Source organism: Phyllopteryx taeniolatus, chromosome 3, assembly GCF_024500385.1.
Source record: "Phyllopteryx taeniolatus isolate TA_2022b chromosome 3, UOR_Ptae_1.2, whole genome shotgun sequence".
NCBI lineage: Eukaryota > Metazoa > Chordata > Actinopteri > Syngnathiformes > Syngnathidae > Phyllopteryx > Phyllopteryx taeniolatus.
In genome coordinates this window covers 15,684,234-15,697,013 of record NC_084504.1, presented here as the reverse complement: position 1 = coordinate 15,697,013, position 12,780 = coordinate 15,684,234, and the positions used below count along the sequence as shown (strand labels likewise).

General features: G+C 39.8%; 1 protein-coding gene across 3 annotated transcripts in view; it reads right to left on the bottom strand.

Annotated features, from left to right (window-relative positions):
* Positions 1 to 12,780, bottom strand: part of LOC133474960 (DNA repair protein XRCC4-like) — a 36,847-nt gene that overhangs the window by 4,717 nt on the left and 19,350 nt on the right. For all 3 annotated transcript variants that reach the window (XM_061767179.1, XM_061767178.1, XM_061767180.1), the window contains 4 exons: positions 7,121 to 7,287; positions 6,537 to 6,689; positions 4,830 to 4,930; positions 516 to 651 (listed from right to left, as the gene is read on the bottom strand). In XM_061767179.1, coding sequence (XP_061623163.1) covers positions 524 to 651; positions 4,830 to 4,930; positions 6,537 to 6,689; positions 7,121 to 7,287 — 549 coding nt within the window. In that variant the 3' untranslated portion in view covers positions 516 to 523. The remainder of the gene's footprint in view (positions 1 to 515; positions 652 to 4,829; positions 4,931 to 6,536; positions 6,690 to 7,120; positions 7,288 to 12,780) is intronic.

Below are 12,780 nucleotides of genomic sequence, written 5' to 3'. Positions count from 1 at the left end.
GCGATAAAAAAGGGACGTTCTAGTTATTTACATATTGCTCCAAAAAAGATATAGATATATACAGATATATTATTGCAAATAAAAATACCAGTTTAATTTCTTGAGCAAAAAATACATAAAATCAACTAGTTCGTGAAATATGGACTATTTAGACCCCATAGGTCCTATATTGAAGGTTGATGGGAGAATATAACCCTTTGGAACTAGTTTTATGATTTTGTTGTTTCCAAAGAACATTTTCACACAGCTAAATCCATGATGGTAGCCACACTCAAGGCCAGTGGTACGTGAGGTCAGTACCATAATTGCCATAATATTACATACATACTGTGACATATTGACGTATATTTATTTATTCTCTTTTTTCATGTCTGATGCATTTGCTGTCGTAGCAGTGGTGTTGACTTGAAACCTCGTACCAGGCAAAAGTAATTTAAACTACAAAACAGTGCTTCGAGGACACTGTGGATGAAATACCCTTTAATTAGTTTTACCAAATTGGTTGACTGACAAACCTGTGATTTCATTCCATTTCAGAAGCGCCTAGGTTCTGTTCATCAACTGCTTGCGTTGGTTTCCATCTTGGTTGAACAATCTCATTAAGAGACATGGTGTGGTCCAAAGAAAAACCCTGGCTGACCTGATAATGTCCTGCAGACAGAAACACTTATTTAGAGGCAGCATCATTCATCAAAAATCAAGCATTTTTACTCAATAACAAATGGGTACACAAATGGACTTCAGACACTTCAAAACATCCATCAGATTGCTAATGTAGAAGCTCAAATGTCTCCAAACTAACGTTTGTTTGTTTTTTTAGCAATTTCACACAGATAGATGTCTTGCTTTACATTTTTTGTATTATTGACAATTCCATAGAAAATCCAGAACTGTTTATTATTCAAACAAAATCTCCATCAACATCATTCATGGCGCATTTGTGGCAATTATGTGCATTTTTACCTCACGTAGACATTGAGTAACTGCACGATCCCAATCCTGAAGTGGTGTGACCATTTGATTCCAACTAGAGATGTGACATTCCACACAAGGCGTGTCAAAGTAGGATGTTATCACACAGACAGAGCCACAAACCCACCTCTTTGCCTTTTAACACTGCTGATAGCCTATTCAAATTCAGATCAGATCAACGGATTTAGCTTTTTTAAATATATCTTTAGTGAGATGATCTATAGATAAACCATCTGAGATAAAACAACCCCAAAAAGTGTTTGCGGTGTATCTTCACCAATTGGCACGACAGTGCATCTGACTAACAACAATTACTTTGAGTGAATTGTATCCATTCGTACTGTTGTGTCCCCCACACCCTCTTCTCCCCTGTGCCTCCCAACCATTATCTTACTTCCATCTTTGTCTCTTTTATCTGGAGGCACCTCACTGCGAGTGATTTGTTTCCTATGTTGCCACTACCAGATGCTAAACCCAGAGGGTGTGTTTATTCTTTTGTCCCCAATTCGGCTCTGTCACCAGTCTTTTTTCTTTTTTTTTTTCTTTTTTTTAATCAGGCCTCTCGAATATGAAAACACAGCCTGGGGCAACAAAGGCAAACCATGTCAAAGGGGCAAATGTAGAGCCTACTATGGAAATTTGGGGTAGCAAAAAAAAAAAAAAAAAAAGTGAACATTATTTTCTTTTAGTTTTTTACAATTAAAGTTAAGACAACATTTTTGTTCCCACAATGGACTCGCTACACAAATGATTACTTTGTCGACTGTAGCAATCCTTGAAAACGTGAGTTCACTCGCAATTTCTATTTCTTAACATTCTGAGGTGGATGCATATATCTGAGGTTTTTCAGTGGTCATTTTCAGTTCTACACATTGAGGTTCACAAACGATTAAGCTTTAACATTCTGTCTTTTGTTTTTGTGTTTATTGACAAAGGTTTACACTTGGCTGCATGTCACAAATGTCATTGCCATTGCAACAGGCCTGTGAATCGTCTCATTCATCCAGGTGGTTCCATTCTCAGGGCACTGAATCCATCGCAACTGGAAATATTCTGGTTGTCTTAGAAGATGTTTCGCTTCTCATCCGAGCAGACTTAATCAGTTCATGCACACAGGACAGCTGCAACCTCATTGTCATTAGAACAGGTCCTTTTATCTCAAGTTGTCTGTAGTAAATTTTGACTTTTTAAATGATCTCTTATTTGTGCTATGTGCCAAATAATAATAATAATCTCTGTGTGTGAAAGCCTACATTTGTACAAACCCCTACAAAGCTTAAACCAACTCAAACCCTGCCTATAACAAAACATCCATTTCTGTACCGCTTCTCCTCACTAGGGTCGCGGGGGTGCTGGTGCTCCGCTGACTCAAGGCGAGAGGCGGGGCACACCATGAACTGGTCGCCAGCCAATTGCAGGGCACATACAAACAAACAATCATTCACATTCACACCTATGGACAATTTAGAGTCTTCCTACCATACGTGTACCTGGAGAAAACCCACGCAGGCACGGGAAGAACATGCAAACTCCACACAGGCGAGGCTAGATTTGAACCTGGGACCTCAGAAGTAAACATAAATCGACACTTTGAAGAATTTTTGGCTATTAATAATTATTTTCTGGGTTTATCAGAGTAGTAAACTGACAGAAATATAGACAATCATAGACTATTTTGTCTATATTGTTGTATGACTGCTTGTCTCATATTTGCTATTTGTTTAAAACTGACTAATGACTAATTCGTCTGTTGAGTATTTTGTGATTGGGGGTTATAGTCGCTGTTTGATTAAATGAGTGGATGACAAAGTCAAACTTGACCATCTTCCTGGGATGGGAAAAGACAAAAGGATTCACAGTAGTCCATGTTTAGTGACGATAATGAGGCGTGACTTAGAAACCGTTAGGCTAATAGCATAATTGCCCAATTCATCCTTGAACGTTTTCGGAAAATAAGAAAAAACACAACAAATTTAACAAACAACAGGCCAGCTGCCTCGATTCAACCTTTACAGATTATCATGGCCTGGATGACTGTGAATCTACACAGACAGAAAAAAAACACATTTTCAGCAAGCACATGGGTATTTTTTTTTCATTGATATTGTGACAGAAAGTTAAAAATGACTTGGACAATTATGCTCATAGGCTAACAAAATGTATAAAAGAGAACCACTGTGTAAGCTGCTTTTGTTGTATGGTTGTTCCTTTTTCAAGAATATTAAATCATTTTCAACCTTATCCAGGTCACCTAGATATTTTTTAAGTAATTCTAACTCTAACATAACATACAGCATCCGTTAGCATAATGTAACTGTAATGAATACACAGCTTGTTTCCACCACAGTGCTTTTGGCCAAGAAAAAAAAATTAAATAAATTTTAAAAAAAAACGCCCAGAAACTGTTGCAAAGCTGCATACGCGGAAACACACCCATACACGCACGTTCTCAAAAACATCTGCATAATGACGCGGAATAATAGGAAAGTTTCATTGATACACGAGTGGTGAGTAATTTTCAATCACATGCTTTAAGTGAACAGTAGATTTATAGACTATTGTGCAATTGGCGCTTGGAAAAGTGACAGGGGGAAGCGGGGATTGTATCATTTTGCATCATGAGGGAGTTTGTAAGCGATGGGAGGGTGTTCCATGCTGACTCCATTGGTTCATTGTGGGGTTCTGACATCACGCCTGCTGTATGACGCAGGAAGTAGGAGGCCACCTCACAGCTGCCTGGGTTGAAGCAATCAAGTGTTTCCGTAACTTAGCTACCTGAGGGTACTCTCTGCTTGTGTGTACTTTTCAATTTACATTTATGCTTATATAAAAGGATGTCACTTTCAACTCTGAACTTTATTGGCTAGTAAAAGAATTGGAAGACGGCCAAAACTCAAGTTTCACTCACGGTCTCGATCATTACTGAGCCAGATTTTGGCTTCAGACATCATAAGGAGTATTGTGGGGAAAATGGCAATTAGTTATTCAGGGATCTCATTTGATCTGCGTCCAATGTCTGAGACGCATAAAAATGAGCAGGGGCTCGTGAAGCATATTCAATCTGCATCTATAGACGCATGGTTTAAGACCAGACTTACAGAAGTGTGTGTGTGTGTGTGTGTGCGCGTGTGTGTGTGTGAGAGATAAGTTTTCATTGTTGTGGTAATACCCGCTAGGCCGCTCACAATGCAGCAAGCCGCTGGCCGAACGGCGTTTGCTCCGTAGATGCCCACCAGTGGGAAACTTTAGGGAAAGTTAACTATTTATTACATTCACTAGCCTGCGAGTTAACGAGCTACCAAACTAAGGAGCTAAACAGCTCTCTCGACTGTGGCGACATCATTTAAAACGTCAGCGCTGAGTTGTTTGTGTGTCCCTCACATAAGACACACAAACATACACACACACACACGCACTAACAATTACAGTAGCGAATCAGTGTGTGCGTTTGTGCCTAGTGAGTGACGTCAGGAGCCCTGACTCCAGCTCCAGTTGGCCGTTTGCCACGCGACTAACATCTGCTTCAGCCTCCTTGCGTGTTCTTACTCTGGATTTCGGTTGAACGGCCGAAAGTGCATAGGTGAGTGTGGGTCTCCATTTTAAATCTGAAGTTCGTTTGTAAGTCAAATTTTGGGTTGTAACACAGAGCACAAAAACAATCAACCAAGCCACGGCTCCTAACTCGAAGAGCTCGTAAATCAAAAAAGATTGTATTGTATTTGGATTTTTACCTCTGTTTGAACGGGGATCATGTTTGTATCTTTGTTGTACGTATGGGGGGGAAAACCCATTTTTAACTACACAATTTTCCTTTAAATATGCTGTATTGCAGTCATTTTGCTTATGATGAAACAAACCTGTGGTAAGGATGGTTGGTTCAAGTGATGGATGGCTTCTCTGCATTGTCTCTGCTCTGCTGTCTAGGCTGACATCGTCACCTAAAGAGATGTGATTTTCTCTTGAAAACAAACACACAAACAAACAAACAAAAAAATGAGTGTCTGTATTATGTAGTTGATACCTGAATACAATTGAAATTACACTACCACCACACTAAGTTGGCAAAGCCTTAAGGCAATCTTTATTTCATTTTACAAACCATTCAAAAAGTTGGGGAAGCCAGACAGACTAAGAGTAAAGTCTTGGAATCATTACGCTGCTTTTCAACAGACATGTAGAAAACTCCATTGAGGTGTGGCTAATGTTCATCTGACATCGTGTTTCTGGAAAATAAAGAGTCCAAGTGGTTCTTATTGGCTCTAAAGTCTCCATAATAGTTTCCATATATTAACATGTACAAATAAATTATCCTATTGAATTGAAAGTACAATATTTATGATGTTAAAAAGTCTAATCAATGTGGTGTACTTTAATCCACTCGCCAACCAACCTCATATCTATTTTACAGGAATACAATTTACAACAGACCCTTAATTTATCTTGGTTGTAATGTTTATAAATGTAGTTAAATTCTTCAGCTTTTTCTTCATTACTGGAAACACATTACACCATCCATGTTATAACAATTTAAGTTTTTAAAAAAACTAATCTTGCCTACAGTAAATCCCTTTGAGCACTCGTTCTAAGAGCAGAAACATGCCGTATACACAGACTTGTAATCTAAATTGTTAGTACCTCTCAGTTAAAGTAAACTCCATAACGGTCAATGAAATACTGTATCTGACAAAAATAATATTCATCCATCTTCTATACTGCTTTTTCTGCCTCAGGTGTGCTGGAACCTATGCCAGCTGACGTCGGGCAAGAAGTGGGGTACACCCTGGACTGGTCGCCAGCCAATCACAGGGCACATACAGTATAGAAAGACAACCATTCACACTCACCATTACCCCTACGGACAATTTAGTCTGTGTCACCCATCCATGCATTTTCCGTACCGCTTATCCTCACTCGGCTCGCGGGCGTGCTGGAGCCTATCCCAGCTATCTTTGGCCAAGAGGTGAGGTACACCCTGAACTGGTCACCAGCCAATCGCACGGCACACATAAACAAACAACCATTCGCACTCACATTCACACCTACGGGCAATTGAGTCTTCAATTAACCTACCATGCATGTTTTTGGGGTCAGGGAGGAAACCGGAGTGCCCGTAGAAAACCCACGCAGGCGTGGGGAGAACATGCAAACTCTACACAGGCCGGATTTGAACCCGGGTCCTCAGAACTGTGAGGCAGATGTGCTAACCAGTCGTGCACCGTGCTGCCCTAGTCTGTGTCACAAAATAGATATTTCAAATCCAAACTACGAACAACAAGTTTTCCCCTCGAAGTAATCCCACTGGAATCTAGCGCGATTTCACAGCTTTCTCTGCCAGACCTTCATGCCAGACGCCTGGAGGATTCTTCGTCCACTCGTCTCTCTTCATAAACTGAACAAAGCAAACACTGCAGGATCTTTTTATATACGTGCTGGTTAATCGTCAATATTGATGGGGAAAACTTGTAGTTTGTAGTATAGGTGTGAAATTGTGATATCAGTCCTGGACCCTTTCTGACACACATGTTATGTCAGGAATCTGTTGAAATCATTTTGCTACAACCAACCTTTGATTCTTCTGACGGCTGGTAGTTGGTTGGAGCTGACTGAGGGCATCCTGCAAGCTTCTGATCTTGGCCTTCTTCTCATTGAGCACCATAACGAAACGGGTGTAAAGTTCCCCTGTCGTTGTCTCCTTATCCTGAACCTGACATTCCAACCTAGTGACAAAAGGAGACAGACACAAAAGTTTTCACACAAATGTATACATCCACATACATTACAAATTGGAACAACTTTTTTTGTAGTAATTTGCTCAGAAGAATGATCACTACTCGTGGAATTAACCTACAAAAACAACAGGACTGAAACCATGCATTGGTTCCCAGAAATCACAAGACTAGTTTGGAGTACTGGGTGTAACCTTCACCACTCATAGGGGTGGCCGGTGATGATGTCATAACGGTTGACTGCTGTGCATAAAAACAGCTGGCAGTGAGGAAGAAAACTTAACGAGTTTGTAAGCAAACCGCTCTAACTTTTAACAAACACTGCAGTATTACTAATCTACCAGAGTGTTGACATTCCTTGGCCCTCGTTTATTTCACTTTGAAGGGACAATTTAAAAAAATTTAAAAATCCTCAATCTTACTCTTGAAGTATTTGCGCATGATCCTCTTTTAGTTTACGGTTCTCCTCCAATAGCAGCAAGTTTTCTTTCTCCAGGTTAGTGTTGCGTTTGAGCGCCTGGCCAATCATCTCCCGGCTCAGCGCTAACGGGTGGGGAGCAGGCTGCAGCTTCAAAGAGCCCAAGCGCACCTGAAAAGAGGAGGAGACAAAAGAGGCTTGGAGCACGGTATCATGGGAAAAAAGCTAAGGGAGGAACTTGGGGCTGCCGCACATCGAACGAAACTGTCACGCAGTGTGAAGGGATCTGCAAATAGTTGTCATGAGTGACTGAATGTAACTAGTTTTGCTGTGATTTGAAATTTGAGTCACAACGTTGGAGATGTAATGGCCAATAAAAAAAAATGCCGTACTGTATCACATGAGCTTTCAAATTACATTTCTGGGTAGCAAGCGAGATCCAGCTGGCCGCCGCCAAGCCATACCAATACAGTGTATATATATATACACTGTATTATGTTTTACAATAAAATTGAACTGTATTTATAATTCAAATATGTACCTGTGGCTAAAAAGCGAAGCATGCAGTCTCTGTCACTGAAACGACGATTGTTGTCAATGAATCGGGATTGCGCACAGCCTCTCAAATAGCCACATTCTCTCTTTTATTTCTCACCCTTTTCTTCTCTTTGTATTACAATATAGATACAGTGGCCAGGCCACTCCACTTTTCCCTTGACAATCACACTATATTGTTAATTGTTCAATGAAATAACTGGCGCCTCAAAATGTTATTTCCCGATAAGAACCTGGGGTTGCAGTTTTTCCATTGCAGTGAGTTGGTAGGTGTGCAAGGGTGTTTCGTCGACTGTAAATATGTCTGCAATTGTGGAATTCAGGAACATGTGCTCACCAATGTTGGAGAATCTAATGCTGAAGCATTCTCCCTCTATATTGTGATATCTACTTATATCTACCACAAGTACAAGCCCTGCAGGTTACTGTGCCATGGCCAAAGCGTGCTAGAAAAGATGGAGACCCTCAAACGAAGACTTTGCCAGCTGGAGGTGTGTTCTCTTGGAAAAAGTAGAGGAAATGATCAAATCAGTCATTTTGAAAAAAATACATTTGAACTCTCATTTCCAGTAGCTTCCAAAATCTGCATTTTGGTTTCAGCAAACATTTGCACTTGTGTGCCATCCCAAGATGATCGGCAGTATGAAGGTGCAACAAACCATTACATCACGTTTTCTCTGAAGCGCGAGACTTTATGTGATGATGAGGTGTTTTTGTCCGTCTGGGAGAAATACAGGAGGGATTCATAGCCAACCGGCTGAACTGGAATAGTCAACACACAGTTTCCTCCCCATTCGCTTCTTGCTCAAGATTTCACGAGAGACATACAGACGGGGTCTTATGAAAAATTTCTCATTAGGATTTTTTTCTGTGCCATTTGGCGTCAGTGGAAAAGGGGACTTTTTGGCATTGATGGTGAAAAAATCCCAAACTTTTGAACAAAATTGAGAGATGGTTATTTGATTGAAAATATTTCCTTGATTGAGCTTCTCATTTTTGTTGCACATGGTCAAATACATTTGTTCTGAACTGTACATTTAACTGATGATAAAGGAGAATCACTTTCTGAACAAAGCTGTCACTTCAATGAACTGGCTAACTGTTGGGTGCTCGTTGTCTCGGAGATAGTGTTCCGGATTTCCGCCTTCCTGCAACAGCACACATTGTTCACTCCACTCATAAACACAATGAGGTGCAGGTTGTGATGCACTGGGAAACCAGACAGTGATAAGGTGCTAAATCTTAACTGGGCTGTGTCAAAAGTTTCAGTTCCACTGTAGTAAAGCTGCCATCTTCAAAAGCACTCATAAAATACTTGTCATTTTTGTCCAGGGCACGCCACACATCTGTTTTCCCTTTCACTGGTGAACATGTTATCACAAACGGACATTTGCTTTGCATCACTTGTGCAGGTTTAAAACTGTGTACCTCAATCTGTCCACTTTGCCTTTAGAGTTTATTTCCGTCAGCATCATTTCATTGCTCCCACGCCCTCTTGATTTGTCCGTCATCGTAAACATTTTAAAGCAGTGATTCTCAACTGGTGGGTCGGGACCCAAAGGTTTGTCAGACTCATTATGAGTGGGTCGTGGACAGGAAGTAAAAAATGACAGGGGATTCTGTTTACAACCATACCGACATATGATGGTTCAACGTTACGAACAGTGCGCAATTAACTCGTTTGCGCAGCAACGTAAGAATACGGTGTCACGCAGGACAAGAAGGCACGCTCTGTTACCGTTGTAGTTACTGTTTTTCATTGGATAGTTTTATATTTATGATAGTTTATATTTACAGTTAAATGTGTTTTTCAGACAATATTTAGAACATTTTATATATTCTGTTTTTTACCTGCATAAAAGTAGGTCGGTAATAAAGTACGCCACTTTCTTAATACGTACACATTTGGGAATTCCGTTATAAGCTGAGGATCCTCCAGTACAATGAAATATTTAACATTCATCCCAGGTCAGACTTGCCTTTTATTTGGAAAATAAAATTATTCTGAATGCCATTGGTAAGGGGTAGTCTTGGGGTGTAATGTATTCATATTCGGTATGCCTCTTTACCATACCAAGTTCCCACATATTAGGTAAAGGGCAGGAAGTCTAAGACAAACAATTGATCTTGCACTTTCTTAAAAAGAAGAGATCAGTCCCAAGATATCAGTGTAATTTTGCGGCCTTATTTTATGTAATTATTTTATAGTGATTCCCAACCAGTGTGCTGTATAACAATTATTTACGAACTACAAATAATGTATCTGGTTCATCTATTCCAGTGATGTATATTGACGGGAAGAACAATTAAATGCTCTTCAACAAGATAGCTGAAGGTACATAATTAACCTGTGTATCCACGTTTTGTGAAATTTTTGTTTGGTGTTGTGCCGTGAGATTTTTTTTTCCTTGTGTAAAATATGTGCTTTGGCTCATAAAAGGTTGTGCATTTATTTAACTACAGTATATACATTTTTGCACATTGGGTTGACATAGGTCTGTGTAGATTTTAAGTCAAGGTTGAATCTAGGCAATTGGACTCTTGTTGAAAGAAGAATGCAGTTGTCATGTTCATCCTCAGTTTCTTAATAGGTAAGGTGCTCTAAAAGGCACCTTGAACATGTAAGCGTGTGCAGCTATGCTTCAAAATATGATGTACTGTACATGCGTGCTCAAAGGCCATTTTAGATACATTTTCTTTATTCTTCTTATCTTCTATAAAAGTGGGTCCCGATGACAGTTGAGAACCAGTCCTAAGGCGCCGTTTTCACTGGCACCAAGAGAAATTACAGGTGCAACGTAATTAGGGTGGCACTAACTCATCTCGAGGGATTTGCACTTTGAAACAAGAGGGTCATGGATAACGTCTCGAAATTGGACATTTTTCTTCTAGCGATACTAAACTGCATCCTGACTGCTGTTAAGGTGTCCTTGAGCAAGGCACAGAAACCCTTCCTCGATGTGTCGGCTAAGCAACTCGAAAACCAGTTGACTAACACGCATGTGATATGGTGTTCATTCACTCATAAGTTCGACAAAAACACTATAGACTAATTACTTGCGTTGGAATCACTTATACCAACACAGGTTATACTAAGATATCGGACCACAGGTTCTTACAGGTGTTTAGACACTAAAAAAAGAATCCCAACACACCACTTGGCAGTAGCACTGCCTTGCTTATTTTCCCACATCCTGTCCTGCCCTTTTCTGTCCTCTCTTATCTGTTTCTCTTGGTTAGTTATTGCATGTCATCACCGCCCGTCCCCCCCGTCCTCCAACCCCGCAATCTACAAATAACTGTTGTAATGTTACTTGTGTTCAAATATCTAGACTGTATCACTATTGTCCTGCTTAGGTTTTCATCCCTAGTCCCCTTGTCCACTCTGTCCCCTAAAACCCTTTATTGTCCGGCTGCATTTTTAATAAACAGAAAAATAAAAAAATAAGCAGAGTGAGTATTTCAAACTGTACACTGTTGCACAGCAAAACTGTTCCAGCACAAAGGCATACCGATCCACCATTCTGCAAGGCCATGCAGCTGAACAGGACAGGTTTAAAAAGAAAAAAGAAGAGAAAAAAGTCCGATATGCAGTCCAAATTCACAGTAAATTCACAAAGGATGTACGAAATCTCCTCATTCAGTCCTTCTTATATTCTACTTTCCTTTCATGGTTTTTATTGCAGTGACTGGCGAGCCTCAACGCAACAAGGAGATTAGCGATTTTATAAATTAAATGATTCAATAAATAAATGTAAAATGTATCATTGGTGGAAATAACTCATGCGGAGACCACCCGAGATCAAAGAAGAAGGATGCTCAGAGTAACTCATAAAAGTTAGAGCAGCATAAGACTGTCATACTGATCCACTGCAGACTCTCCAGGGGAAATGCATGCGACACTGAGCTGTGATTCAGAGTTTGTGCAAGATGTTCCACTAATAATACAAAACGATGAGTCTTTGGTTTGTGGAAGCCCAGTAAGAGGAATGGCTGATTTAAGCCACCAAGGCTATACTCACATATACTAAATGCTATACACTACTGCAAGCCAACTATGTCTCGAAAATAATTGCATCTATAATTTATGAGTTGTTTTTTCAAGCCCTTTCATCTCTGCTTAAATCTTCTGCTCCTGAACCTGCTGCTGTCTGTCATCTGATAGTAAAGTAAATCGTTTGGCAATAAATCAGGTTTGTGAAGTACAGTGTGTTACAACTCTAATACAGTACGTGAATTTGGACAGCAGCCATTTTAATGCCTTCATTTAGAGTTGAGGGCTGTTCCTAATTAAATAGTTAAAAGAGAGGGGCAACACATTACTATAGAAACAACTCTCAGTAGGATTCAGCACAGTTTAGCACCACTGCAAACTCTAACCACAAGAATCAATATATTGTTAAATGAATACAGTGGGAGGAAAAAAGTATGTGAACCCTTTTCAAATTTCTTAAATTTCAGAGTTAATTGGTCTTTAAATGTGGTCTGATCTTTATCTAAATCACAAGAACAAACAAAGAGTCTCCCTCCATAATTGTGTCGTATCAATTATATATTTTCATATTTTTTAAATAACTTTCACATTCACAGGACAGGGAGGAAAAAGATTCTGCAAGAGCTAATCAGAGTGCGGTGTGAGCCAACCTGAGCCAAATTTGAGTCCAATCAATGAGACAAGATTGGAGGTGTGGCTTAAAGCTGCTCTGGCCACTCGGAAACATACAGCAGGTTACAATTGTCTTCTGTCAAGAAGCGTTGTCTCATGTGTACCAAGCCTCAAAAGAGCTCTTGGAAGACCTACAATTAAGAATTGTATATTTGTTTGCAAAGTCAGATGAAGAAAGACTCAAGCATTGTTCAAATATAAGCCATTTTATTTGGCTCCATTTTTTTAAGTGCTTGACTGTAACGCAAGAGGACACTCTTTGTTTGATGTATTTGTGGATGTCTGCCTACTGTTAATTTTTTTTCTTGTCTTATTAGTCCATGTGTGTAAACTATCTATCATGTATAATGATGGACAAGGTTATAAAAGTATCTCTAAAAGTGTTGCTGTTCATCAGTCCATGGTTAGATAAACTGTCAAGAAATGGAGAAAGTTCAGCACGG